Source organism: Falco naumanni, chromosome Z, assembly GCF_017639655.2.
Source record: "Falco naumanni isolate bFalNau1 chromosome Z, bFalNau1.pat, whole genome shotgun sequence".
NCBI classification, from domain to species: Eukaryota; Metazoa; Chordata; class Aves; order Falconiformes; family Falconidae; genus Falco; species Falco naumanni.
In genome coordinates, this window is record NC_054080.1 from 43,079,999 (window position 1) to 43,107,993 (window position 27,995).

Below are 27,995 nucleotides of genomic sequence, written 5' to 3' on the forward strand. Positions count from 1 at the left end.
GGCAGGCACCGCCCTTTTCTAGTAACTTCCCCGATGCGGGGCGTCATCAGCGCGCGCCGCGGTGGAGCCGGGCTGTTTCCGGTCGCGGCTGCGGGGCGGGCGTCGCGGTCGCTGCGCGGCGCGGAGGGTCCGTCGCGAGCCGGTGGGAGCGCGCGGGCGCAGCCGGCCAGGTCTCCCACCACCCCCCGCCATGTCGGAGAGCGCGGAGGGTCCCGCGGGGGGCCGTAGCCCCCCGGAGTCCCCCGCCCAGGGCTCCGCCGCCGCCGAGCCGCGGATCATCAAAGTCACGGTGAAGACGCCCAAAGAGAAGGAGGAGTTCGCCGTGTCTGAGACCAGCAGTGTCCGGCAGGTGAGGGCAGCGCGGCGGGCCGAGGGGCCGGCGGGCGAGGGAGCGGGCAGCGGGGCCCGGCGGGGGTAGCCAGGACGGGGCTGGGGCCCGGGGCCGGGCGGAGCGCGGTCTGGGAGGGGAGACCAGGCCCGCGGCTCCCGCTTCCAGCATTGCAGGGCGAGGGCCCGTCACGGTGACAAAGCAGCTCTTGTTCTTCGGACTGGCCTGGGCCCGGCCCGGCCCAGGAGCCGGCCGCTGCCATCTGAGCCTAGCGGGGGTAGTGAAGAAACCTCCCGCTTCACCTCCTCCTCCCCTCTCCGTCTTTTCTCTTCGCTGTTGCAATGCTGAGAGCCGGGCCGGAAGGTGGATGTGGCTCCTTTTCTAACTGTGAGTTGTCCTGTCGAGCTGACTCAGTCTGCAAGTAGGAGGCCGGCTGGCTAGCGAGCATGACTGTAGAAAATAGATGCAATCACCTTGCGTTGCAGCTGTGTACTGCCGGTGGTTACCTTGATCTAAAACTGTCTTTAGAAGCAGCAAGCAGGTTATGCAAAGATGCCTGCATTTTAGGGAAGTTATGTCTCTAGACTGTTTGTAATATTTACAGTACAAATAAAGCATGCATGCTGTACTTAACTGTGCTAGTTATTTATGCAGTACTTAGTGTGGCAGTACTGTTAGGCAAGTCTGAATTATCAGGGTCTTTTTTGCATTCTTGTGGGAGCCTGTGCCCAGTGGCACCTTTGGCTCAACAGAAGCAGTGACAGCTACTGAATCAATCAGTACTATTTGCTGCAACTGCCCTGTTTTTCTTGGAGGTGTTCCATGCAAGTTTTGACTAGAAGTTCATTATTTGAATTAGAAAACTAGAAATCATAGAAAAGGTATAATTAAACTGTAAGGTAGAGGTGCTGTAAAGCCAGAGTCTCCCACTTGTGAAGGATGTAGACGTTGCTATGCTAAATACTCCAGAAAGTGAAGTTCCCTGAAGAAGAGTCAAAGCTTACTTCATTTTCTATAGAATTTCTCTGAAGTCCTCATTGAAATGTCTCCAAATGTGGCAGCTCAGTACGATTTCACATTTTTTTGGTACGGTTGGTAACTGCAAACTCCACCAAAAAGAGGTTACATGTGTGATAGTGCCACTGTTGTCTAGTTACAGAGCTTGAAATCTTTTCCTTTACCTAATGAGTGAGCTCAAAGGTACTGTGTGGCTATTGTAGGAGAATACAAAAAATGAAGTAAAGGCTCCCAAGTGTAAAATTTAGTGCCTGCACCTTGGCTAGAATATCAGACTCTTGTTCCAGTTAGTAAATGTACAGAGACAAAATGCTGTTTCCGCTTCCACACACACCCCCCCCCTAGCTTTTACACTGGGTCTGGTTTAGAATCAGGTTTTTTTGTGTTAGCGTTTGGCTTATAAGTATCCCAGGCATAAGTTTCATTGAGGTCTTCACTCCAGCTGCCAGGGGGGGTGAGACTACTGTCTTGTCTTCACTGACATTTTCAGATATTTTGGCAGCTGCAGTATTGTATGTATCAGCTACTGTCTCTGCAAGCTTAATCTAGGCATTTCTCCCAAAGGTAAAATGACTGTGTTTGCTTTTTAATGTTGTCCACTGCTTTCCCAGCAATCTCAGTCTGAAAGGGGTGCTTTTTGCTTCTCTGTTCTCCACAGATTTGTGAACAGCATCATGCAGTTTTTGTTAAGTCTTTGCAGGTTTGGGGGGTTTTGTGTGGGTGTTGTTTTTTGTTTGGGTTTGGTTTGGGTTTTTCTTTTTTTAAAGAGAGATTCATACACTGGATCTGACCTGAGGATTGCATTTGTCCTGAAAAGCAGTCTGCTGTTAGTTTAGGTCCTTCAAGAATTATAAACATGATTTACTTAAGATGTGAATTTTATAATATTTTCCACTTCAGCAAGATTGTTTTAAATGTGGATGCCAGTGAGGCTGCCAGGTTTTCAAATGAGCAATTGTCTTAAACTCAAATAGTTATACAACCTGGCAAGAACATGAGTTTTTACTGAAAGCAGCCACACAAATTTAGGTAATTAATAGAACATACTGCTTGAAATGTCTTTGTTGTCCAAATGTTGTCTCCCTTGGAGCTGTTGTTAAGAGATAAAATCTACAGTTACATCTTGATTTCTTGAAGTAAGGTTGCCCATATGGGTCAACCGTTTGCTTTGAGTCTCAGACAGTGTTGTAACTAGTACTAAAAAACTGCACTGTTCCTGTAGTATGACTAGTACTGGCTGTTGCTTTTAAACTGTAAAAATCAGCTGTTCTTAATAATAAGCATCAACAGTAGATGTTATGTTTCTAGAGCCAGCCTTGAAAACAGTTTGATCTCAAACCAAGTATCTGTTCAAATGCATCTGGGATCAGCAGGTGGTTTGTTCTGTTGGTGTAGGTGGGCCTGCAATGCTTGCTGTATTTGTAGGTTGAAAAAAACCACCCAGGTAACCCTAAAACAGCAAAATAAACCCCATTCAGTTACATGTTTTTGGAGCTAATATTATAACTTTGTGGGCTGACTTGTTTGTTTGTCTGTAGTCATTTCAGAAAACTGCCAGAACAAAAATCTAGATTTTTAGCTAAATATTTTGGGTCATCAGGGCCAAATTTAGGGCTACACAAAGCATATTTTATGTTGGTTCGTTAATGTAAATCAGGTTTGCAACCACGCTAAGTCAAGGAGGACTTTTCCCTACGTTGGAAGACTTCAGCAACGTAGGATTTGTTATTGCTGATACTGTTGTTGTGCAGCTAGAACAGCAGATATGCAGGTTGGAATGGAAAATTACCTTCAAGTACAAAGCCACTCTGGGAGGTCAGTTGATTGCAAGTGCCACCCATCTGTCTTTTTCTCTGTTGAACCTATTTGATTGTACTGAGCACAGTTTGGCTCAATATTAGGGCAAAGACCAAATATTTGCTTTCTTGACTGGGTATGACACTCATCGTGAAGTCTTTGCAAAAAGCAAGAATATATGGTGTGTAAAGATAAATACCTGTAAGCGTGCTGACTTAAGCTGACTCTTGACAGTGCTGACACCTGAGCTTAGTAAAACTGTCTTTTGCCTCTGTCCTGCACTGTAAGGACCAACGCCACCCCACCCCCAGTTCATTTTCTGACTTCATCAATCTTGGCAATCTCTTGCTTAGCACAGGTGACTTAAGCGTGTGTTTTGGTAAAGCCTGTGTGCAAAGGCAAAGTGCTCATGTTATGGACGACTTGTGTCTCTATGTCTTAGTGAATGACTTGAATTGTTTGAGTGGTGAGGTGTTGGAACTAGTTAAACGGAAAAAACGTTTTACTTTCATCATTGAGACTGTTTACGCAATGAGGGAATTTGGAAGAGTTAAAGCTTGCTGAAACTTCATAGTGCATTTCTTTTAATGCCCAATGTTGACATTTGCAGCGTTCAAGAGATTGTTATATTTGGTTCAGAGTTACTGTCCAGCAGTGCATATGCAGACTGCAAGATACCAAGTTGTGCATTCTGTGAACATGACAACTCTGAAACTTGCTGTATATTTTTAACTTAAGCCAACAAACAGTGCATATATCAAATCTGCACTGATAATTTCAGAAGCTTGCAGTTCTTATAGAGAATTACTGTCAATCCTGTGATTATCTGAAAATTTTTGGAGTAATGTCCATCTGGAAGACTTAGTGAAATTGAGTTTAGTTCCACAGAAAACAGATTTGGTTCTTTTGCATTTTCCCCCCACATCTATTTAACTTCAACATTTTAATGGAATGTCTCTTCAGTGTGGGATACAGTTTTCAGTATTAGCATATTTAACAGCTTGTAGTATGCTTTTGAAAATAAGTGATTTCTGTACTACACTAAATTACAGGTAAAAGCCTGACTTACTGAATTACATGTGTAAATGTATACATTGTGTTGAAGGATGCTTTTTGTCAACTGGAGGCTTCATGAAGTTGTATTCTCTGATTACAACTGAATGCAGTTTATGGTTGAAACTTCAAATCTGTAAATCCAGGGTTTCAGATTTGTGCCTAGTTCTCAAAATCCCAAATTCCTAATGTTCTGCTTATAAAGATCACATAGGTATAAATGTTAATGGGAGCATTGGGTAATTTGGTAGTGGAGCATCTTTCCTGACTTGCATATGCTTTTAATATTTTATGTAATGTTTTGCTTCATAAAGGAGTTAAAATTAAACTGTTCTTAACTTAATCCAATCCCTTCTCTGTTTTTCTGTAGTCCAGGGATTACTGAAGGGTACAACCAAAAAAGGTTGAAACTGGATAATGAAGTTGAGTTTGTCTTCTTTTCCAGCGTTATGATTTAGCTTTCTGTTGGCACTCAAGTGAATTGACTATCAGAATTGCTTAACGTTAGGTTTTCTATCATCTGGTGTCTCGGTGCATTGAAACACATCTGTGGGACTCTACTGCATATATATGCATATAGCTCCATAAATACTCCTGATTATTCATGTTTCTTAAGGTTTGGAGTTTTTTTCTCATTTTGGAAACTTGGTAAAAATTGTTTTAGAGCAATGGTAGATGGCTGTTTGGTAGAACAGAAACATTTAGGAAAAGGTCTTGATTTTACTGACAATTGGCTTAGTTAGATGCAACTCGGAAGTATCAGTTATCAAACCATGGTACTTAGCAAGTTTTCTGATAAATGACTGGCAGATATAGTAAAATAAGAGTACCTATTTAAATAATACTGTGAAGTGTCTTGTGTGCAGATACTTTCCCGCAGAGTACAGGTTCTTTTTAATATTTCAGGTTTTTTATCCTTGTTAAACTTTATTCATGTTGCATAGGGCCTGCCTTGCTCCTGTGATTTTGTGTGAGTTTGTTTTGCTTGCAAAACACCTTCACCCTCAGTCATGGGTCAGGAGTATCACAGAATCTTTAAAGATTGTCCTGCATACTGTTCAAAATTGCAACAGCAGAGAAAACCCTAATGAATAAACAGCTGTGATAGAGGTCTTGTGGTAAGAGGTGATAGAGCTCTCATGTTTATTTTAGAGCCCAGTCAACATCTTAATCTAGTGACTGTAAATCTTGGATATGTAAGAAGGGTCACTGTATGGGAGTAAGGTTAGGCCAAAATCTTAAAAATTGGGAATATATTGTGACATGGAGAAAAATGCTTTTTTTTATACTTCTTGTTTTAGATGGCATTAATTGTTTGCTTCCACTGGCAGGCAAAGAATGTTAGCTATTATATCTGTAGTCCATTCATGTTTATATTCAGTATCACCTTAAATTTGAAACTTGCTAAAGTCAAACTGTTTAAAGACACTTACCAGTTTAAAGTTGGATGAGAAGAAATTCTGTCAGCAGTAACTCACATCTTGGTGTTTCCCCAGGAAAAATGGATGTTGCCCAAGGTCTTCCCAGTTAAGTTAAAGGATAAAACATCTTATGCTGTCTCATGAAAAAGAAAGTATAGGGTGGATTCTCAGGAAGGAGCTCTACTGAAAGAATCCTGGTTTACACCTAATCCTTTTATGCCCTTTTCCAGTCTCAGTGCTTTGCTAGAGAACAGACTAGTTCTGTTGCAAGGACAGCACTTTGCACTGGTAGATTGCAAAGTGTTTTTATGGAGAAGGGAAGTATTGGTAACCATTTCTTCTAAGTCAAAGCATGGAGGAGTGGAGTGACTTGCTGTAGGATGTGTGAAAGCAATAGAACTGGCTAGAACACAAGTCCTGAGCCCTTTCCACTAGGTTGCATTTCTGCAGTTTTCCTGTATGGGCTACTAGCCTTGCAAACTCATCAGGAAACTGAATGTATTTCTTGAGATGAGTTTGGGTTGCAGGAATTTGAGGAAATAATTGGATTGTGAAACTAGCATGGGTCACTGGCAAGGGCGCAGGAAGATAGTAACTGCATTGGGTTGTGAAAGAGAGAATATGCTTATATAGAAGCCTGATTTGGGATGCATATCTGGCTACATTTTATCTGCTGCATGCTATAGGCTGTGAGCTAAAAGTGCTTTCCTACTTAAAACCACAAATTTGTGTCCCCCTTCCTGTATATGTCCAAGAATTGTGCAATGAAACCCTGTCTCCACTGACTCACTTTAAGTCGCAGTCATAAGATCACCAGGTATGATTCATTAGGAAAGCTATCGGTGGTTGTGTTGCTGTGAGTCTGTGGTTCATTAACTTCTTGGGTCAGGAGGACCTGTAGCCATTCATTCTATGCTATAGAAGAAAGCCAGAGGTCATCGAAGTTAGCCTCTGTTGAAACATCTGGGTGTAGGTGTAAGAGTAGGATCTTACTAATGCACTTACACAGTTAAGTTAATAGGAATAGCAGCTGAAAGTTTAAATGATCATTTGAAATGGCAGTGCTGAACAAGGTAATGTGATGTGAAGCTCTTTGTAGTAGAACTGTTGGAGGGACTGCTGAGAAAGTGAACTGCAGTTCAGCCCTCTGGGTACAAGCTTTTGCTTCCATGTCATCCACTACTGTATTCAAAACAGAGTGTGTGGGGAGATACAGCAACTTTATTTTTTATTATCATCTAGATAAAATTGAGGCTTAATATCTTTGAAGCGGTTGCAGTGTTTAGGGGCCTGTTTTTTCCTACTTTTCGGTGGGAATTGGATGTTGATTCCCTGAGGCCTTTTTCAGACTGTTACTGTAATTTAATTTTTAAGTGTGTCTCATTAAGCCAAGGTTGAGAGGATTGGGAAAGTATTTTTCATTTTTTTGTTTTCCCATTTTCATTGCTTTTTCACAGTGCTTGTCATGTGAATGGATAGTAATGTTGTTACAGTTGCTGTTTTTGATGTCATAGAGTGAGGCAGCAGAAGCTTTTGAGTCCTTACGTAGTGGTAACATACTGAAGGACAGTTTGCATGTTAGTATTTCTTACTTTGCCTAGAATAACTTTGTACCAGGCCCTTCCTAGGCCTACTTGTCAGATGCTCAGATGTTAATATGTTAATGTTTGAAGTAGGGATCTGCTCTGCAACCTGACAGTGCAAAACAAGTCTTAGTCAGCTGTTCTACTCATGTATTCAGATACTTGCTTTAAGTGACAAAATGTTTACTTTAACTAGGTCAGGTGGAAGTACGCGTTTGTTCAGCACTGGGCATTAACATCATGATGTCCATCCTTTGCAAAATTCTTCACAGGAAATAAGTTGAGGTGGTGTGATAGAAGTCCTAACTTGTTTCACAGCTTATTTTTGTTTTAACATAGAATGAAAAAATCCAAGTGTTGTTAGCACAGTACTGGGCTAAGTTTTTTGAAGCTGTGTAAAGATGAGCATATTTAACATGGAAATTGAGAGTATAAACAAGAAGTGCTGGTGTGCTGCTAAAAAAAAGTGAATGTTCTCAATGTGAAAAATGACACTGTTCCTGTCCTTTAAAAACAAAAAGGTTGATAGAAACAAGTCAACTTGAGGTAAAATGGTAATATGGGCAAAGTGCTTCAAAAACACTAGTTTTAGATTTGCTCTAATTCATGTCAAATCTACAAGTTTCCATGCTTTAAGGAAGTTGTGACCTTGAATTAATTCACTCTTACTGTGTTCTCATTTACTCACTAGGGAAACTAGGACTCTGTCTAGATGTTAGTCTTGTGTTTCAGTCTGACTCCCATTGTGTTTCAGACCACTGATTTGTCTATTAATGTCTACAATTGACTTAATTATACATAATTTTTAGTCAGTGACTAGAGGACTATAATGAACTAGTTCCTGTGACTGTGCTGGGTGTTGGGTATGGTGAAACATTATTTTTACAACTTTAAGTCCTTTTCTTCGCTCAAACTGAACATCTTTTTTTAGTATCACAGTGCCTAGAATTATTACAGTGAGCTAGAACTTGCATTTTAGAATATTAAAGCAAATAATCTGAAACCACTGCTTGGTTTATGTTAACAAAAGTGAAGAGTTAGTGCAGTGGGAAAACTGGACAGAAATGCTCATTATTTCCAGTCAGTGACACTTCAAACTCCATCTTTCATTTTCCCTGGTAACAAAGTATTTAAACTATAATTTACTGATAGTGTTTTTCCTTACAAATGTGTATTAATTCCCATAATCATAATCTCATTTGCTTTATTCCCTTTGCTATTGATTGCATATGTTTAATTTGAGGCTCTGAGGCAATATGTACCAGATTGATGTTTACAGTTCTGTTTAGGGAAAAGAGAATTGAGAAATTTGGCTTCACTTTTTATGCTGTCTTTCATTACTGTAGTGCTGTAGCACCTTACCCCTCAAATTATTTCTTGCCAGTAAGAGTGGTGGGGAGTCCTATAAAAGCTACACAGATAAGGTCTGTGGGAGTAAGAATGCATTTGCCAGTCATTTTGCTCATCCTTTTGTTGTCTGAATTTGAAGAAAATTCTGGGGTTTCCCTTCACTGTGGTGGAATGGACTTGCAGTTCAGTTACCATTAACAGTGAGAGACTGATAATACCGAAGGTAGGTTTTGCATACAGAATGGAAGTCTTCTCTTCCACCCTCCTTGACTTTATTTCACAGTGCAAACAGTAGTGACTTGTGACAAACTCCAGCCTAAAGCTAATAGTCTTCTAGTATTAGCAGAGATCAGGTGATGCCAAAGATGAGACTTATCCTTGTCTTTTGATTTTTATTTTTTTTCCCCCAGAAGCAACACATTAGGTGTTGATAATTAAAAAAAAAACCACACACACACAAACTCACATGTACTGAAAGTGTTTTTGGGATTCTGTTTTACATAAGTATGGATGATTCTTTTCCCCTGCCTCAGCAAAAACCTAAAGCGGGCACCTAATTTGTTGATGGTGTCTTTGACTGTTAACACTAATCCACAGACTCATTTGCAGAATACCTTGCGTGGTAACCTAGGTTTTGTATGGTAGTCTTCTGTGTCAAACAGAGGGCTTGGTCCTGCTTGTATCTTGTGGTTTGAGAAGTCCCAAGTTTCTGCTGAATGCAAGTGAAACTGATGAGAAGACCTGACTTCCCCCCCCCCCCCCCGCCCTTTCGTCTTGGTTGGGCTTTTTATGTAAATAAACCTCAGTCAGAATTGGCTGTTTTCTTGACAGTTTTATTATTGTGACTGGAAAGATTGATTGTGCATTTGGATCATGCACGTATGTTGCCGTATAAGTTGTTTTGGGAGTCCTGGTATATTGACTGTTGCATTCATGTCATACTGTAGTATTGTTTTGTAGGTCTGAATAGCATTAAATGCAAGTAGAGAAAAGGAATTTTATAGCCTTTTGATGGCTATATACTAGTAACATTATATACTGTTTGGTTATATGTTCTAGAAATGGGATTTTGTTTCCTTAACCTGATGGGTAAATAGCATCTTCTGGAAGTGTGTGACAGGACTTGGTTTAAGATAACGTAATTTAAAGAAGGACATTAAACTAGAGTGTGTCCAAAGGAGGGTGATCAAGACAGTGAAGGGCCTTGATGGCAAGACTTGGAAGGAGCAGCCCAGGCCACTTGGTTTGTTCATCTTGGAGAAGAGAAGCTGAGGAATGACCTCGCCAGAGTCTACAGCTTCCTGAAGGGAGCCAGCGGAGGAGGAGGAGGTGCTCATCTTTTTGGTGGCCAGCGGTAGGACACAAGGAAATGGAATGAAGCTGCATCAGGAAGGAGTTCAGACTGGATGTTAGGAAAAGGCTGTTCACTGAGAGGGTGGTCAGTTGCTGGAACGAGCTCCCCAGGGAGGTGGTCGTGGCATCAAGCTGGTCAGAGGTCAAAGAGTGTCTGGATGATGCTCTTAATCATACAGTTTAATTTTAGGTAGTCCATTGAGGAGCAGGGAGTTGAATTCAGTGATACTTATGGGTCCCTTCCAACTCAAAATATTGTGTGATTCTGTGAATATTTTTTATACTACAGCATCAGCCTTCTGATGAGAATTAAGTTGTGGATTTCATAGTCACAACATATTGAAAATGTGATGAATTTGGGTAAATAGGTTTGGTTTGGCACAGTGTGGTAATCCTTTATTTTTATGCATTAGCTTTCTATGAAATTGTATTTCTGCTGGTTTTATGCTACATTAGAATGTGTATTAAGAATAATGAACTAGAACACCGCAGAATAAGAAGAAACTGCATGAACAGTTGCTCTGCAGAAAAGAGTCTAGAGTTTATAGCTGTTAAATAAGTCAGCACTGTTACATGAATGTTTTCTCACTTTCTTATAAATAGAAGTATGGTTTGCAGGATGTGGAGTTTATCCTGTTGTTCCATTAAGTATAGATAAGAACTGGTATGGAATATTTTAGCCAGTTTTGAGCTCCACACTGACAAAATGATGTAACTGGATTTGACAATCCAGAGAGTGACGGGAATGATCGGATTAGAAAACAGCCCTCAATGAAAGATTAGCCTTACTGCAACCCTTTATTCTAAGGAGAACAACGGTCTGTTTGGATTGTCCATTGTGGACAAGACAATGAAAAAATAGGACAGTGAAATGCTGGAACAGGTTTCTTGGAAAAAAGTTGCTGGGGATCTGAAGAGAACAGACTAGATAAACATGTCAGGAATAATTCAGCTAAGTAACCCACTTTGGGAGGAAGTGGACTGGGTGACTTTCTGGAATACTTGCAACTAAATATTGTGAGTATAAAGGCTGACTTTATAAGTTTTTTAATTTTTTTTCCCCAAGAACGGGAACTAATGCTGTGTGAGTAGACTTCTAATAACCAAGGGTAACCTCCTACCCAAACACAGAAATTTTTTATCTCTGTTGTTAGACACACTCTCTCCCTGCCTCCTCCCTCCATCTGGTTTTTCCCCTCTTCCTATACTAAAAGAACCTTCAAAGCATAATACAGTGGGATTTTACTTAGAAAATGTAATTATTCATAACTAATTGAAAGATTAATGTTTTATATTCATAAGAGTGAGACCTCCATAGGCTGTTTGGGAAGGTTTTTAAAGTAGTATGGTCAACTAACTTAAACTGTTAAATAGGGTGAACTGCTGAAGGAGTTTCTGACTGCCTGGGATAATTTTAAAAAACTTAGCCTACTGACTAGTCTTGTTGAATAAATTTATCAGGCTTTCTTATAATCAGGTAATTCCTTAGCATTTTTTCTTGGGTATCTTCCTTTTTAAGTTCTGTGGGTTTTTTTTGTTGTGTGGTGGTTTGTTTTTTTTTTTTTCTTTCTGAGAGAGCATTTTTCTAGAGAATAGTAAATCCCAGTCAGAACTCAGTCAAAGCATAACATGGCTATTATTGGCTAGGAAGGCAAGGAGGTACATGATAGGCATCCATGTTCAGTTGTTTTAATGAGGGTATGATTTCCTGGTCAGCTGAAGAATGTGGCTATTAGCCATGCTCTGGGCTGCAACTGTATTTCGTGTAGCTATGTTATATGTTGAATGAGAAAGCAGAGCCACTTGAGAGGTAACTTTTACCTGCATGGAAGGGAAAGCTAATTTTGATACATGGAAGGCAGCAAAAATATGTCTAAGAAGAGAGGATACTTCTCTGTTTATTTCCAGCAAAAGTGTAGACATATATATGATACTTGTGATATTGCATCATCAATCTTTCAGCAATGGATGGTTTCAGTGGCACACGCGCGTGTATATATATATATATGTATTAGTGTATACTTACTTTTATATAATTATACGCACACTAGTATGTAATTATATACAAGTATTTATGGTGTGTATATATTTGTGCATATATAAGTAGTATACATACTTGTATATATTTATTGTCATGGATGGATGCCTAATTGAAGCCATAGTAGTCTTTAAGTGGAGTCTGAATTTTGTTATTTGGTAGTTACATAACTAGTGGTCTAGATGTGAAACTCTGATTTTTATTACACAAAAAAGAAATAACTATTTGCCACTTTCCTATGGACAAAAAAAATTAAGAAAACTTAATAAAGAATTTCTAGATGTTGTGAAACAATGTGCAGTGCAAGTAGGATAATACATTAAAGTGAAAAAAATAAATTGTCCTTAAATCAATACAAAAATACGGTTCAGTTTTCAATTACATAATTGTGTAAGTTAACTTTTCTGTTCAGTTCAAGGAAGAAATCTCTAAGCGTTTCAAGTCCCACACTGATCAGCTGGTGTTGATATTTGCTGGAAAAATTTTAAAAGATCAAGATACATTGACTCAGCATGGAATTCATGATGGACTTACTGTTCACCTGGTTATCAAAACGCAAAACAGGTAACCTTACTGATAAGTGATCTTGTGTTTACCTCTAGGAAGTGAAAATGCTCTGAATTCTTACTAGCTTTCTGTTTGGCAAACCTAGATTGGACTAAATCACTTTAATCATCTCCTTAGTCACAGTTGGTGCAGGATAAGTCTGAAGTTACAGTGCTCTTTTCTTTGGTTTGTCTTGTATTTTAATTGGGTTCATGTTTCTAGATGCAACTGTCTTGCTTTTTGGTTTTAGTGCTGAATACTGGCTGTATTTTGGCTCCATAGGTCTAGACACCAGCTCATAACCATCCATACAGATATGTTGTGCAGCTTCTCATTGTGAAAACGTGCAGTGAATCCTTACTTGCTGTTTGATGAAACAAGACAAGGAAGTTTTTTGGAGAACTGCTTTAGTGCAGCTAGTTTATCTGGCTGTAGAGAAGGCCTTGGAGTTTAAGAATTTTTTGTTTTGGTGAAGCAACTTTAAAATGACAATGAGAAAGTTGCATTGGTTGAGCTATGTCATCTGCACATTACTTCCTTTTCCTTCTGGACGCTTCACAGGCTAAACTAAAAAATCCTTTCAGCAAGTAGGATAATACATCCCTCAACTGAACGCAGCTTGCTTAGTCAATGAAATACGCATTATTCTAGAGTGGGAGTGTTCTTGCTCCCCTTCTGCTTGAGTCTTTCCTGTCTGTGGTGAGGATCTCCTTCTGTGGGAAAATGTCACATGATGAAGGTAAGAACATGCAACTCAGGACAGAAACCAAACATGCTTTCTATTTCAAGGCCTTACAAAGTCACAGAGGCGTCTTCATAACATAGCATTAAATGTATGTACCTGTTGAAATTAGTAGCATTAGTATTAAATGTAGGCATCTTTGAAAATGATGTCTTCATTTCCATGGTCACTTCCTGGTGGGACTATCTTCTCTGTCCTGGGGTTGTGTTTCTGTCAAAACACTTTTGTTTGCACTGGCAGAGGTTTCCCTTCCCTGCCCCATGCCTCCCCAGCCTGCAGTTTAGACCCAATAGCCACCCAGATCTTGTGTAGGGTATTAGCTAATACTGCAATTCTGTGCTTCATGCATCTAAACTAGTATTATGCTATTGTCATGACTTCTGCTTTTTTTGCCTGCAGTCTTGAGTGTGGCAGAGAGGCTTTATGCATAGTGATAGCAGGATGCTTTTGACTTGCACAGTCACCAGAGGATTCGTAGGTTGAACCTACAAGAGCTGTACGTACTGAAATAGCCATGCCAGTCTCTCTTTCTTGCATTTTGCCTCTGGGCAAAGGAGCACCCATGCACAATGCCACTTCTCTGGCTTTCGGGGAATTTTTGGTGTCCCTGCATTGGTCCTGTCAGCATTGCAATTTGTCTCTCCTCTCTCCTGCTTTTTTTGAGGAATTCTAGAAGACTGTATTACCATTATCTTCAGAATGTTTTAATTGTGTCCCAGACAAGGAAGTAAAAAAAAACCCACCAGCTACAGACCCTTTGCGTGTATGTACCTTGTCTTCAAATGAAGCAGTGATGTTTTCACCTACTGTCTTTGCTGGAATAAACTTAATGTATGCTCCTAAGACCTGCTAAAGAGAACTGCCAGCACAATGAAAATCACCTTTTCAGAAAGTACAGTGTTGTCCTGAACCACCTCAATATTCTGTATATGAAATACCTGGGGTTTATGCTTCGACCCAAAAAGCAAGACTTAGACCCCTCTGGTGTGGCCTGGCAAGTGCTGGGTTTTGGCCATGAGTATCAAGATTGGATTGCTCCCAACCACTTTATGCCATTTACTTTTCTGTTTGTTGCTGCTGCTGTTGCTGCCATATACCTGAATAAACAAAAGTTCTGTTCCAAAGCTAGATCTTTTCCCTTCTAAATAATATTAGAAGTGTCACTTTGAAATAGGAAACCTCATATATCCCAACCAGTCCGTGTTGAAAAAAGATAATTTTATCGCTGTGCTACATTTCGCAAAATTATACAGGCTTCCACTGTAATCTTGTAACCTGGCCTATACAGTGTCAGAGCAGTAGTGAGTGGTCAGCAATGGGCAGTGAAGATGCATTGAATTTCGGAATACAAAGCTCCAAGTCAACACCTGTAATTTGTTAATAAGCGGCCAGAGGAAACATAATGGCAAAGTGGATGTAAAAGATGATGTGCACTTTACGGGAATTTCACTCAAAGACTTGAGGCTGGCAGACTTCATACTCAAATCATTATCTTGAGGAAATATACCCCAAATTTCCATAGAAGCACTATGAACTGCAAGTTTTGAGTCGTCTGCTTTTCTATCCTGCTTTGAAAGCCTTTCTTGTCTGTTGCATGAAGAGTTACAGTTGCTTCTCAAAACAGTTTCTCAGTTGAAAAATCAAATACGGTTTTATGCTTTTTACTTTCCTTTTCCTTACGAAGGAAAGATTGCTGTGTTTTCTAGACCAAGGGAAACCAAGTGCCTCTAGCAGAAGATCCATGGTCAGTGTACAGCCTATAATCTTCCTCACTGAAGTTACAGCCACATGGTCAATGGTAGTTGTGTTGTGTTCAAAGTTCACAGTTGCCATTAATGTTACAGAGTATTAATGCTTCCTCTCAGGAGTTTCACCTGATGCCTTATGTCAGGGCACCTTACATCAAAGCTATCCAGGTATTCCCTTTCCTGGATTGTTAGCATCTGTCTGAAAGATTTTCTCTAGAACGGGTTTTCACTCGGCAAAATCTGTCTGTGTTTTGATAGACATGAAAGGAAACAAGAAAAGAATATATATTAAAAGATGCAAAACCAAATTTGTAGGAATCACAAGTTTAACAAGAACTGTTAGATATCAAAACCAGTATCTCCTCCTTCACACCCAGAACATCAGTAAGAACTTGAATAAGTTGACTTGGTCCCATGGCGTCTTAGACCTTCATGGCTTGGCATGCTGTGATTTATTTACCTGTTTACAAGAACACTGGTCAAATGAGCAGGGTATAGCAGCAGAATAGGCTTCTTATAAGTTAGTGTTGATTTGGTGAAAGAACTTGCAAAGTGTGCAAAGTATTCCACGTGCCTCTAGTTTCTGTTTATGGTTTTGGTAGCTAATGTTTTGCCTGGAGTCAGAGAACTCTTAGAAATAGCAGGGGAGTCTCTGGACCTGAGGCATCTCTTGGGCTTGGGTTGCATATTTTTGTTTATTTGGATTTGTTTCTGTTGTTTTAGGGTTGTTTTTTTCCCAGCCTCTGCTTCAGTGAAAGAATCACAGAATTTCATTACAGCAGAAAGGTGCTCTGAGATTAACCGAGGCATGAAACTTAGTGTACTGTTGAATCCTCAAATCTTTGTGTGAGGTCTGAATTCATAGTTTCTACAAGTTACTTCATGCTGTAGTCCTGCAGATACAGGAATTTGTGAGATTAATTGTTGAACCAGACTGGAGAACTCATTTGGGTTTCAAGTTAGCCTCTTTCTGTTTTGAATAGAGGCCAGGTTAGTTTTACACAAGCTCAGTTCCTTGACCTCTTTCACTAAATGGCAGCACCCATGTTTATGCCTCTGCAGTAGAAGGGCATGGCCAGCATATGACTTGAGTATGCTTCAGTGCCCATGCTAAATTATGCTGGCTTTAACTTCATGTAACATTTTTTTTTTTACCCTGTTCTTGAAATCTTAAATTTTATTGAGATTCTCATATTTGACTTCTAATGAAATGTTAACTGAATTTCACATTCAGTAAGGTGTCCTATTAATGATGCGGCATTAAGTAAATTCAACACATTAAATCTTGCTATGCTTTATTTAAGCCCCAGACATAATCAGTAGTATTTGAGTACAGTGGAATAAGGCAAGGATCCTTAAAGCAAGGTAGAGGACTGAGGAAACAATTCATTGGTGGGTGTCCCAGGGATAGGGTGAGAAGATGGCAATGGCTGCAGTGGTGCCCATCTGTTTTCTTAATGTTTCAAACTACTGTTCTGTAAAACTGATGATATTACGGATGTCTCGGAAAGATTTTACAGGAAACCATCTAGAGATAACAATGAGATTTTTGAGAAAGAATCAAAATGTAGATTAAGATTCTCAAGTATGATACTGTTCCTGTATTTAACAGCATTATTTAAATGAACTTGTTAAAGTTGCAACTTCTTAAACTTGCTTTTTTTAGATCACAAGACCACCCAGCTCAACAAGCAAACACCACTGGGAGTACTGCTACCACTTCAACATCAAGCGGTAGTACCTCAACACCAGCTTCAACTAATAGTAACCCTTTGGGCTTGGGTAAGAATATTGGTTAGATAGCATGGAAAACTTTAAAAACAAACTAACTCACCACCCAAAAAAGTGATTACTTATATCTATGGTATTGGTTAACAAGGTTTCTGATCAGTAAGTTACCAGAGGAAAGTTGTTTCCTTAATTTTTTATAGAATCGTAAGAGTAGTTTGGGTTGGAAAGGACTTCCAAAGAACATCTAGTCCAGCCCCCCTGCAATAAGCAGGGACGTCTTAAACTAGATAGGTTGTCAGAGCTCCATCTAACGTGACCTTGAATGTTTGGGATGGGGTATATACCATCTCTCTGGGCAGCCTGTTCCAGTATTTCATCACAAACTTCAGACTTGGGCTGTTTCACCTTTAGTAGTAAGGTGCCACTTATGCTATATTCTGGCACTATGGGTAATGAAACTCCTTCCAGTGCCCTTGTGCTCCTTAAAAGTGCATCTGAGTTGCTGTGAGGAGAGTTTTGACGAAGTTGGACCTGTAAAGTGAAACCAAGATCTGGAACAGAAGTAACAAAATTGCTGCTAGTCTTGCAACTCGGTATTTCTCAGGTTCCAAGTCTAATAGCATCAGTCTTTTCTTTATGGATAAAGAGGCTGTAGTCTATTGACTTAAAAATACTATCTAGTGTTTTTAGTGGGATATTTGGTTCATTCTTTTTCATGCCATTTGATTTTGGGGTCCTGGGAAGAGGTAGAACTGGAAAAGCTAACCATAGTAAGCAGTTGCTTTCTTAGGTATAAACATGTCTTCAGACTGATGAGTACTTTCTGAGATTTCTTGTTTGGACTCGGCAAAGGAGGGGAGTTCAAAGCATAATTAGTTCTTGGTGCATTAGTGAGAAGAGGAGCTCTACTTTTTAATTAGAATAATGAATATGAGTCATATTGTGAACTCTCTCTTGGTTATAGTCTAACCAAGAGACAGGTAAATGATTATTATAAATGCATTGTCAGTGTTGCTGGGAGGGGGGGAGGAACCTAAGACCCTGACAGTCAAACATCCCTTGTATCTTACCTATTGAAAATGAGAAGAAAAAGCTGTTAGAATTATAACACATTCTATTTCAGATACAGTTTCTTGGATTTTTGTTTGTGTGTCTTCTTACTTAAAGAAGTGAACTCTTGGTGGACAATTCCTTAACAGCTTGCAAAGATAGACTTTCCATTCATCTTCATTACTTTAAAGTGTGGGATAAGTTCAAGTATTTTGTATTTAGAAAGAACCTGGGTGTGTTCCGATGTATACTAGAAGCTGAAAGTTTGGTTATACTTTTTTCATTCTCTTAAAGGTGGCCTCGGTGGTTTTGCAGGTCTGAGTAGCCTGGGCTTAAATACATCAAACTTCTCAGAGTTGCAAAGTCAGATGCAACGGCAACTTATGTCCAACCCAGAAATGATGGTTCAGATAATGGAAAATCCATTTGTTCAGAGCATGCTTTCAAATCCTGACCTGATGAGGCAGTTAATTATGGCTAACCCTCAGATGCAGCAACTGATACAGAGAAATCCAGAAATCAGTCACATGCTGAATAATCCAGATATAATGAGACAGGTATGTGGAAGGATCTCTGTAAGTTCATGACTTTTGATTATATTGTAACTGTGAACAACAGAACAGGAATTGGATGTGCTTATTTAAGTGCTTAAATATTCTTGAAGTATTTAGGCTTACTAGAAAATCCGTAAGAGATTGCTGTAGACAACTGATACTTGCGTTTCTAGTTGTTAATGTCCAAAATAGACTGATAATTCAGAAGGTCTGCAACATCGTTCTGAAAGACATTGAGGACTGTGTAATCATGCCTTCGGAGGTTCGAATTGGATGTCTCTGTGTGCACTTGAAACCCTCTGTACCAGAAGTAGTAATTATCCAAAATACCACATATTTTAGTTTTATCTAACTGGGGGTATTTCTGAGTACTTTTAAAATTAGATGGTATGTAACATATGCTGTTTGGCAGAAGGTATCAGAAGAAAAATAGGTGCTTCTGAAAATGTAGGTATTTACTTTAAATTTCTTACTATAAACTGCCTGTTGTAATGATGTTGGAAATGGTAGGAGTATTTCGTGCTGTGAAGTTGAAGAAATAAAAGAACAGTTTAATCTAGGTTTTTCTTCTGTTTAGCCAGTGCTTCCTGACCCAATGAACACAATGACAGTTGTGGTAGAACACTGGCTAAGTACTGAATTCACTTGAGTCCCACTAAGCTGACATCTTGATTTGGCTTTAATCATAATTTCAAACTGGGTTAAACAGTGGTAACTGAGATATTGCCAAACGCTGAAATCCATTCACCTTAGAATGGATTTCTTATTAATACAGATTAAACGTTCCACTTCTCTAGACACTAGAACTTGCTAGAAACCCTGCAATGATGCAGGAAATGATGCGAAACCAAGACCGAGCGTTGAGCAACCTTGAAAGTATACCAGGTGGATACAATGCCTTACGACGTATGTACACAGATATTCAGGAGCCAATGATGAATGCAGCACAGGAACAGGTGAGAAAAGATTGCAAATGCCACTGAAAGTAAAAATTTTTTTAAAACAAAAACATGTAAGTAATGTAAATTTCAAAATGCGTATGTGACAAAACGTTTCTTGAAGCTTGAAGTCAACACGTGGCCTCTTACTCTTGAGGGGAGGAGGAAAGAGCTTTAAAAACTTGGTGCTTCTCTAAGCTTGAAGAAATACAGGTATTGCTTTGTGTATTTGAGAAAGTATTTTAAAGTTAATGGGTTCCCGTATTACTTGATTTTAATTTCTTTAATTCTTTGCCTTAAAATTCTGAGGTCCAGGAATATTTTTTTAAGGGTGTGTTTAGTAACTTGGAACCTAAGATGGGAAGAAAAAAAGGCTTTGAATTTGGAAACCAGTATGCAAGATACAATCTTATTGTGATCAAAATACCAGTGTAGTAGAACACTGCTTTCAAAAAAATGTGATTTAATTTTTTCTGGATGGGCTAGTATCTCTAGTCTTTTCAGAATATTTACAATGAATTACTATAGAATGGTGAGTATGACTTATCAAGAGCCATCAACGCTTACCACCTTCTGTAATTTTGGAAGGTAATTTGTCATTTATAGCCAATGTATAAACTGTTTGCTTTAGCAGATAATACATGTTTGCTTTCCTTCCCCTGTAGTTTGGAGGTAACCCATTTGCTTCTTTAGTAAGCAATGCATCAACAGGAGGGGACAGTCAGCCATCTCGTACAGAAAATAGAGATCCTCTACCAAATCCCTGGGCTCCTCAGTCCAGCTCACAGACTTCCACAACAAGTACCACCACCAGTGGTGAGAGTGGTGGCAGCAGTAGTGCTGGAAACAGCACCTCTGGCAGCACAGGGCAGAGCTCAACTGTACCAAATTTGGGACCTGGACTAGGAGGTATGTTTGTTACTGCAATTTTATATATTTGCACATAGTTGGGACTTGCAGGAAATTATGCTTTCATTAGAGAGTTTTTGCTTCAGAGTTTTTAGTGCTATTTACTTTTGTAGAACATTTGACCAGTAGCAAAGTCCTCTGTAGAAAAATAAACATAAAAAGTAAACAAAGAGTGGTAATAGTACTTGTGTATTGCCTTAAAATAACAAAGGTAGGGAATCTCTATATAAATGATAGTATTTTTCCTGTTTGGAGACAAATGTGAGAGCTAATAATTTTGGATACTTGGTGGGATTGCTTGTTGGATACAGCCTCTGTCTTCTAGGATGTCTGTGGAGGCAGAACTGCATTGAGGTATGTTTCAGGGACTAAAACTCTTAGAAACCAAGTGATTATATCCTGGTTCTAGGTAGTCTAATTCATCTGATGATAGTCAGGATGTTTACTAAAGTGGCCTTTTACTTTTTTTTTTAAGCTGGTATGTTCAACACACCAGGAATGCAGAGTTTATTGCAGCAGATAACAGAAAACCCACAACTTATGCAGAATATGTTGTCTGCACCCTATATGAGAAGCATGATGCAGTCATTAAGCCAAAATCCTGATCTTGCAGTACAGGTAAATGCATTTGGTATAGTAATGTATTGTGTGTATTGATGTGAAAAAGAGAAAAAAAAAAAGTTCAATCTATGGTACAGTTAAATTTTCACATCTTGGTTGTCTGTAGTGAGTGGCCCAGTTTTCAATGTTAAGCCCTAACTCACTGAAATTATTACCTACTTAATAATTTGTTGCAGTGAGCTTCTTCAGTTTGTAATTGGACATCATGCCAGGCATGCTTCTAAAATAACTTGCAAGTTTGTGTATGTTTTGTACAGCCCTAAACTTGTGACCCAGCCTAAGAACCAGTTGGACAAAATGAATGTTTTGGTTGTAAATTACAGTAGATCTACCAGTAAATAAATACCCTTACTAGCTTTGGAGAAGTGAAGGGAGGTGAGGCGGTGCCCTGTCTAGGAATTATTCTGGTTTCAGCTTCTGTTTTGTGACTTGTGCTCACTGTAGAAGTTCAGGTGCCGTTTTATGAATGCTATCATAGAAGTGCTTTCAAATTTTACTTAAAGCAGTAATATCCAAAGTCAAATCCTGAACTGAGACTAAAAAACCATTATCTTCTCTGTAGTAAATACTCAACTGGAAAACGTCCTTCACTTCAGGTGACGTTTGCAGGGAAGCCATTGCTTAGATCTCTAGTGGAGGCTGAGCAGACAAGGATTTTCTTGTAATGCAAGTGAGGTTGTCTTGGCAAGTATCTGGCAGTTCATTCACTTAAAAGATAAAAATACCCAAACAAACCAAACTAAAACAACAGCAGCATAAATGAATTAAAAAAAAAAAACCCCAACCAAAAAACCTCTGCAGTGTGTTTTAGTCCGGTTGTTCATAACAAGGTTTTGGTCAAAGGAGATGTAGATGATCATTATTCTATGAGGTTATTTTCATAGACTATTACCATGTAAGTAGTTTTCAAACCCCGTGTGGTTTTTACTACTTGATCTTTGTGAAGTTAAATATTTTTGTCCCATAGATGATGTTGAATAATCCTTTATTTGCTGGAAATCCTCAACTTCAGGAACAAATGAGACAACAACTTCCAACTTTCCTTCAGCAAGTAAGATGAAATAGTAGCTGCTAATACATGTCTGCAAATCAGTAAGAAATATTTTCAATAAACTGGTGTCTTTGATTTGGCTAAAAGCTAGATTCTGTAATATATTCTCTTTAGCTTTAGACACCAGGTTGGATTGTCACGTAGTAATAAATTCTTGCTTAATGGCTCTATCCCTTTTAAAAGTTAAACCTGATTTTTAGCGGATGTTTTTGTTTTCGGCTAGTGCAACTGCTTAGATTTGCTTTTGCTTCTTTGCTTGGAAGGAATTCTAATGGCTCATCAGTTGAAGAACACCTGTTTGCAACATGATTTGTTTTGCAAGTTAAAAAGCTTAGTACTTCTCCCACCACTAGATTAAAGTTTCATTATGCTTTTCTTGTACCTCTTCAAACCTACCTTGAGTATTTGGGAAAGAGATCTTGCAGCATGTCTAATTCAAAAGGAGTGAGTTCTGAAGCTTTTTTGCCTGTAAAGGTTGGCCTCCTTTACAGGCATCTTCCCCTCTTAATATCATTGTGTTTGCATCTAGGTATTTGCTTGGTATTAGCTGCCACAGCGTGTAGTAGTACTGTGTTCCCTAAATAGGAGCAAGCAAGACTTTTCTTAGGAGTTGAAGACTTAATCAAATGCATGAGTTCATCATTAGGCAGTCCTTCGTATCGGAGTAAATGTGCGTTGCCAAGATCTCAGTATCACCTTGCAATTTATCTGCACAGCTAGTTCTCTGCTGTATTCGCTATGTTAGGTCAGATGATCAGCAGCATTAGCAGGTGAAGTGTAGAAATAGCTGGATATTCTTAGAATGTTGAGAGCATTGCAGCTTGTACTCCCTTGCTTGTCTACTGGCATTTATATTATGGGTTTAGGTGATAGAAACCATGGAATGTTCCTCTGCATAATGGGAGGCATCTTTTGCAATAAAGGCCAATTGCCTGGCAGAACTAGGAAAGAATTGCTGCTGCTACTTAACAGCTGAAATTAATAACTTTAATAGAGGGAAAATCCAGGTCACCTAAGTGCTCCAAGAATTGTTGGGCCACCATTTCTGTAAAGTAACACAAATATGAGACAGTAAGTTGGGATTTAAATAATTTCTTTAAGTAGTTGCAGCAGCTTTCTTTGGAGAACGCAAAATGTTTTCCTCTTTAAAATCTGAGTAAACTTTACCAGCTATATTTAGTTATTTTCAGACTTCTAGCTGTCAGGAAGGTAAAAGTCCAAGAGATGAATGGAGAATATTAACAACTTGCTGTGCTTAAGTCTCAGTATGCACCCATATTCCAGACCAGAGTTCATGTCCTATTCTGCAGTTCTCTGCACCAGAGGTAGTTTGACCTTAATCTGTAACTTCTATGCGAATCAAAAATGTTTTTGCAGCCGAAGGAATTTGGTGTAGTTGCCAAGTGAAGGCTGCTAAGATTAACAAACCTGTCTGCTGTTTGAAGTAGGTCTGGCTACCAAGGCTGTGTCACTTGTGACTGAAACATTACTTTTCACTTATCTATAGCACCTCTAAGCAGAGGTGAGCATAAGCCATTAGTTTTGGGTTTGTATCTATAACAGTTAGGTTTCTGGACACTTAATTTCAGAAATGAAAAGAATTTGCCTTTTAAAGTATCTGTGGATGTGAAAGCCGGTTAATTGAAGTCACAGGAGAGAGGGAGCCCTTGAATATTATACATTTGCTTGCTAGTATGTTTGGCACTGTATTTGCATTTTTTTAGGCTCTGAGGGCACTACAGATAGGAAGACATGCATAAATAGTCATGATAGCACTGCTGTGGTCTGAATTTAGCTAGGAAAAATAAATATTATATAACTTGGATACCTATTGGTCTTGTTCCATTGTGTTCAGCATTGTTGCTTACCAGTAGTACAATATAGGAGACTAAATCTAGAATGAGTTGGACTAATACAGTCCTATAGCTTTGAAAGATTACAAAGTCTGCTGGAAGAGGTAATGAAAAACACTTTTCCCTGTGTACTTCTTATTTGAAAGACTTAGTCCACATCTAGAGAGTTCATTGATGACCTCCTATGAAAGTTTTCTCAAAAAAGGAAAAATACCTGAAGGATTTCATGTAAATACTCAAAGCTGCATAACAAGTTCTGCAGTTATATCAGATTCTGTAAAACATCTAGTGATAAAAATTAACTGTGAATGTCTGCATATATTGGAAGAGTTTATCTCCTTTTCTTAGATGCAGAATCCTGACACGATATCAGCTATGTCAAACCCCAGAGCAATGCAGGCTTTGCTACAGATTCAGCAGGGCTTGCAGACGCTAGCAACAGAAGCACCGGGGCTTATACCAGGGTAAGAATCAGTCTTACAAATTTAGACAAGACCTTTTCTCTTGTGTTTCGTTGTTCATTCTTTTTACACGTGGAGACTTAACCAGTTTTTATTAAAGATGACTCTTCCTGCCTTTTATAGTTTAACTAAAATTTTTTAGAAGCTGCCAGTTTTGCCTGCTGTGCACTTCTAAACAGTGATGACTCTGGTCTTACTACTTAAATTATCGTCCCCTCTTGAACAGGATTTTTACTTGGTAATTAAATAACTGAGAAGGCAAGCTAGAATTTATAATTCAAGCAGTGTATTTCTTTTTCTCATTTATGCAGATTTAATCCTGGTTTAGGTGGATTAGGAAGCATTGGAGCTCCTGCAGGGTCCACTGTACCTAGTTCTGCTCCCAGTGACAGTACAAGTCCAACATCAGGAACTGCTGAACCTGGTCACCAGCAGTTTGTCCAGCAAATGTTGCAGGCGCTTGCTGGTGCAAATGCTCAGGTAAAGTACATCACTATATTCTAGATTTTTTTTTTAATTCTTACTTGGTTTTTGCATTGTAGACCACTAGAAAGGAAGCTGATTGTTGAGAGGAGAGCCCCCTAAATACTTCTGGTCAAAGGAGAGTAGAGGGGGTTTAAAAGTGGTGTTGCACCTGTGCAAGTAAATGCTGGAAAAACATTGAATTTGAGTAGAAGTATCCTTTAAACAGTTGATTTTTATGCACTCGTCTTCATACCCTTTAATTTCTGAAGTGCTTGGAAAGATTGAGGCACATTGGGATGGGAAGGTTTGCTGGCAAGTGAATTGTGGGCTCAGGCAAGAGAAAAGCATATTGAACATCATTACCTCTGTGCTTTTTGTCTTTATTGCGGGCTGTCACTCTTTAGCTGTAACTAAGCCTCTGTCCCACGCTTTGGAATAACCACAGTCTGGTTATTTGGAGACTGAATTTGTTGTATGGCTTCATTGACATCCTGCAGGTCCAGACTGTAGTGCATTTTGTTAACATGCTGAGTGGGATTAAGGGTTTCCAGAGTTCCAAAAGTCAAGCAAAAGTAGCAGTTTTGCCAGTAGTTGTAGGGTGGTGAAGAAGATTGGCTTTAAAGGAGACACGCTGTTAACTCTCCAAGAGTGCTGTGTGAAACGGCACCCTTACACTGTGGTGCATACCCAGTGTAATGGCAGACCGCTGGTGGAAGGGGCAGTCCTGCTTTTTCTGTTGCCACAGGGTGAGTTAGTTCAGCTTGCTGATCTGACAGACTCTCTTAGTTTTCTAACCACAAGAAGGTGTTGGTGGGTGTCACTGTGGGAAACCATATTATACATTTTCACTTAAGTTTGTCAAATCTTGCACTACTGAGTCAACATTCTCTTTAGTTTTGCATGGGGGAAGCAAGTGGGAGGCAGTTCTTAAATTCCAGGGTATGTCTTTACATTGTATTGGTGTGGAACCATATGCAGATTTTAAATACTGGTGGCAATTTCTTGATGTATGAAACTGTTGAATTAGAACAAAAGGAAAATTAGCAGTGGCTGCACAAGTTTTGTCTTCATGTCTGAATCAACTCACTGATTTAAAAAATGCTTCTCAGTATTACTTCAGCATATTATTTTCTATAATTGTTCTGATTCAGATATGCCTCTGAACTGATACACCACTGAAATTATGCAGAATTTTGCCATGAGTTTGCATGAGCCAGATAATCCCATAAAGCACAGCTGCCAGTTTGCCTTAGACTGAAGCTTTCTAACAATTAGAATTTTGGTAATTTTAGTGAACAAGTGCTTGGAGCATTAACAATTATGTGATTTTTATGTAAAGAAAAAAAGTCTTTGTTCACTATTGCCAACAGTGACATCATCATAATCCTTGCTGTTCCATATTACTAGGCTGAACTCTGCTTCATTTAAATAAAAAAACATGTATGTGCTTGTCTTTAAGAAAATGTTCATGAGACATACTTACCCAGTTTAATTTTAATCCTTTTCTATCAAACAAGCAGCTTTTCCTGCAGTTCAAGAATGTCATGTAAGTGCAGATACTCTTGGAAGCTGGTCTGACTTGTTAAATTCAATTCAAAACTGAATTATTTTTTTATGTCATAGTATAGTTTTAGGATCTTGAAAAAGATGTAGTAAAAAATTTGTAAAGACAAGAGTGGTGCAGAACCAGCTGTGTTTAGATCCTCTACTTTACTAAATGTGTGTTATGCTTTCATAGCTTGAAATTTTATTCTTAGCAGTTGCAAAATCCAGAAGTTCGATTTCAGCAACAACTGGAGCAGCTGAGTGCAATGGGCTTTCTGAACCGTGAAGCAAACTTACAAGCGCTAATAGCAACAGGAGGAGACGTCAGTGCAGCTATTGAAAGGCTGCTTGGTTCTCAGCCTTCATAGCAGTGTTTCTTTAACTTGAAAAAATGTAATTTATTTTTGATAACAACTTCTAAATCTTTAAAATATTTGCTTTATTTCATTCTGACTCTTGGGATTGTCTTGTTACAACTAAAATCAATCTGATGCATTTTAAGGTGGAGTGCAGTAGTTTTCTTCAAATAGTGGGAATCAATGCATTTTCACTTTTGCATGCATCACACTTTTCTGCATTATTTGTGATTTTTTTGAAACAATCTCAGCTTTCACAGTTGGGTGAGCAGGTTTTGTCTGACTTACAACTGTCCAATTTATTTACTACTTAAGCATTAGCTTTCAGTAGTAATTTATGTAGAATACAAATTAAAAAGGAAACAAAATTAATTGAAGCTACAATTTGTGGGTACCAATACTGCTTATTGTGATTTTGGCATGGTGGTTTTTTTCGGGTTTTTTGCTAGCAAAATGGTGAAAGACTTACACCACTTCAGTAACTACCTTTTTTTTTTTGCTTTAATTTGTATAAACACAATATATATAATGGAGACAGCTCATTTCTGGAGATTTACACATTGCAATAGAATGAGATTATAAGAAATGCAAAAAAGCCAGGGAAAAATAAGTCGTAAGACTCTTTTCAGTGTAGAATCTTTCAGCATCTTTGACTACCATGTCAGCAAAAATGCTTAAGCAAGTTCAGCTAAAATATACTAGAGTTACTGTTCTGGTTATCTCTTTAAATCTAACTGTACAGAAACTTGCATTGTAACATTGTTTCAATATTCACAAAGATTAACTGTAAATTACCTTTAATATTGTGCAAATTAAAGGGGCACTGACTTGTGCTCTGGAACGGCTTCTAAGGCTTTTTGGCTTGTTCCATTAGGATTCTAACATGTATTCTGATTTGTAATTGGAAATATTACTTTCATGGTCATGTGTTATTCTAATTACTTTTAACAACCATGTAAAAAATACTGTATATCTCCTGAGTTTTTATTGGTAGTTACTTCTCTTGTGCACAGGTAATAAATGAATTAAAAGAATCTTTAAGCATCTTGTCTCAGTGTGTTTGCAGTTGATGATTACTTAAGTGTAAGCTCCAGGAATATTCCCCACCTCTGTAAGGTAGAGGGAAGAAAGTAAGAGGTATATGATGTTGAAGATGACTAACTTAGATAAAATGGGGTAGCAGAACAAAAGATGCTACACTGTGTGTGTGTGTGTGTTACTGAATAGCATCTGCTTTTTATTGGTCGTCTTCGTCAGTGTAGTTGTGAATATGCTCACTGAATTCCTGTAGTGCTTTTAAACACTGGGTTTGAACATTCTTTTTCTGGTACAAGTATTAATTCATTTTGCTCTAAAAATCATTGCTTGCAAATAGCTTAACTCAAGATGGTTAATCACTTTGAAGGGAAATTGTAATGCAACACGAAGGAAGAAGCTGAGCACACTTCAGCATATAGTGAAATTGTAAAAACTTTTGTCAAAGCC

General features: G+C 38.8%; 1 protein-coding gene across 5 annotated transcripts; it reads left to right on the forward strand.

The window, feature by feature from the left end:
- Positions 1-69: 69 nt before the first annotated feature.
- UBQLN1 (ubiquilin 1) lies at positions 70-27,559 on the forward strand. Of its 5 annotated transcripts, none has more exons than XM_040579455.1 (11): positions 70-349; positions 12,353-12,504; positions 16,643-16,758; positions 18,052-18,314; positions 19,109-19,267; positions 19,915-20,158; positions 20,634-20,776; positions 21,747-21,830; positions 24,032-24,147; positions 24,456-24,624; positions 26,348-27,559. In XM_040579455.1, the coding sequence occupies exons 1-11, from the start codon at positions 191-193 to the stop codon at positions 26,438-26,440; spliced, it is 1,698 nt and encodes a 565-aa protein (XP_040435389.1). In that variant the 5' UTR covers positions 70-190; the 3' UTR covers positions 26,441-27,559. The 5 variants fall into 5 exon arrangements, with proteins under 5 accessions (XP_040435389.1, XP_040435387.1, XP_040435388.1 ...); XM_040579453.1 differs by having other exon boundaries at positions 26,370-27,559; XM_040579454.1 differs by having other exon boundaries at positions 18,073-18,314; positions 26,367-27,559.
- Positions 27,560-27,995: the final 436 nt, after the last annotated feature.

Excerpts from the sequence above, each read along its gene's own strand:
- UBQLN1 (XM_040579452.1), top strand. The coding sequence starts at position 191 with ATGTCGGAGAGCGCGGAGGGTCCCGCGGGGGGCCGTAGCCCCCCGGAG. Across the intron at positions 18,315-19,108 it reads ATCCAGATATAATGAGACAG|ACACTAGAACTTGCTAGAAA; the intron begins GTATGTGGAAGG and ends CCACTTCTCTAG. Across the intron at positions 21,831-24,031 it reads TTCCAACTTTCCTTCAGCAA|ATGCAGAATCCTGACACGAT; the intron begins GTAAGATGAAAT and ends TCCTTTTCTTAG.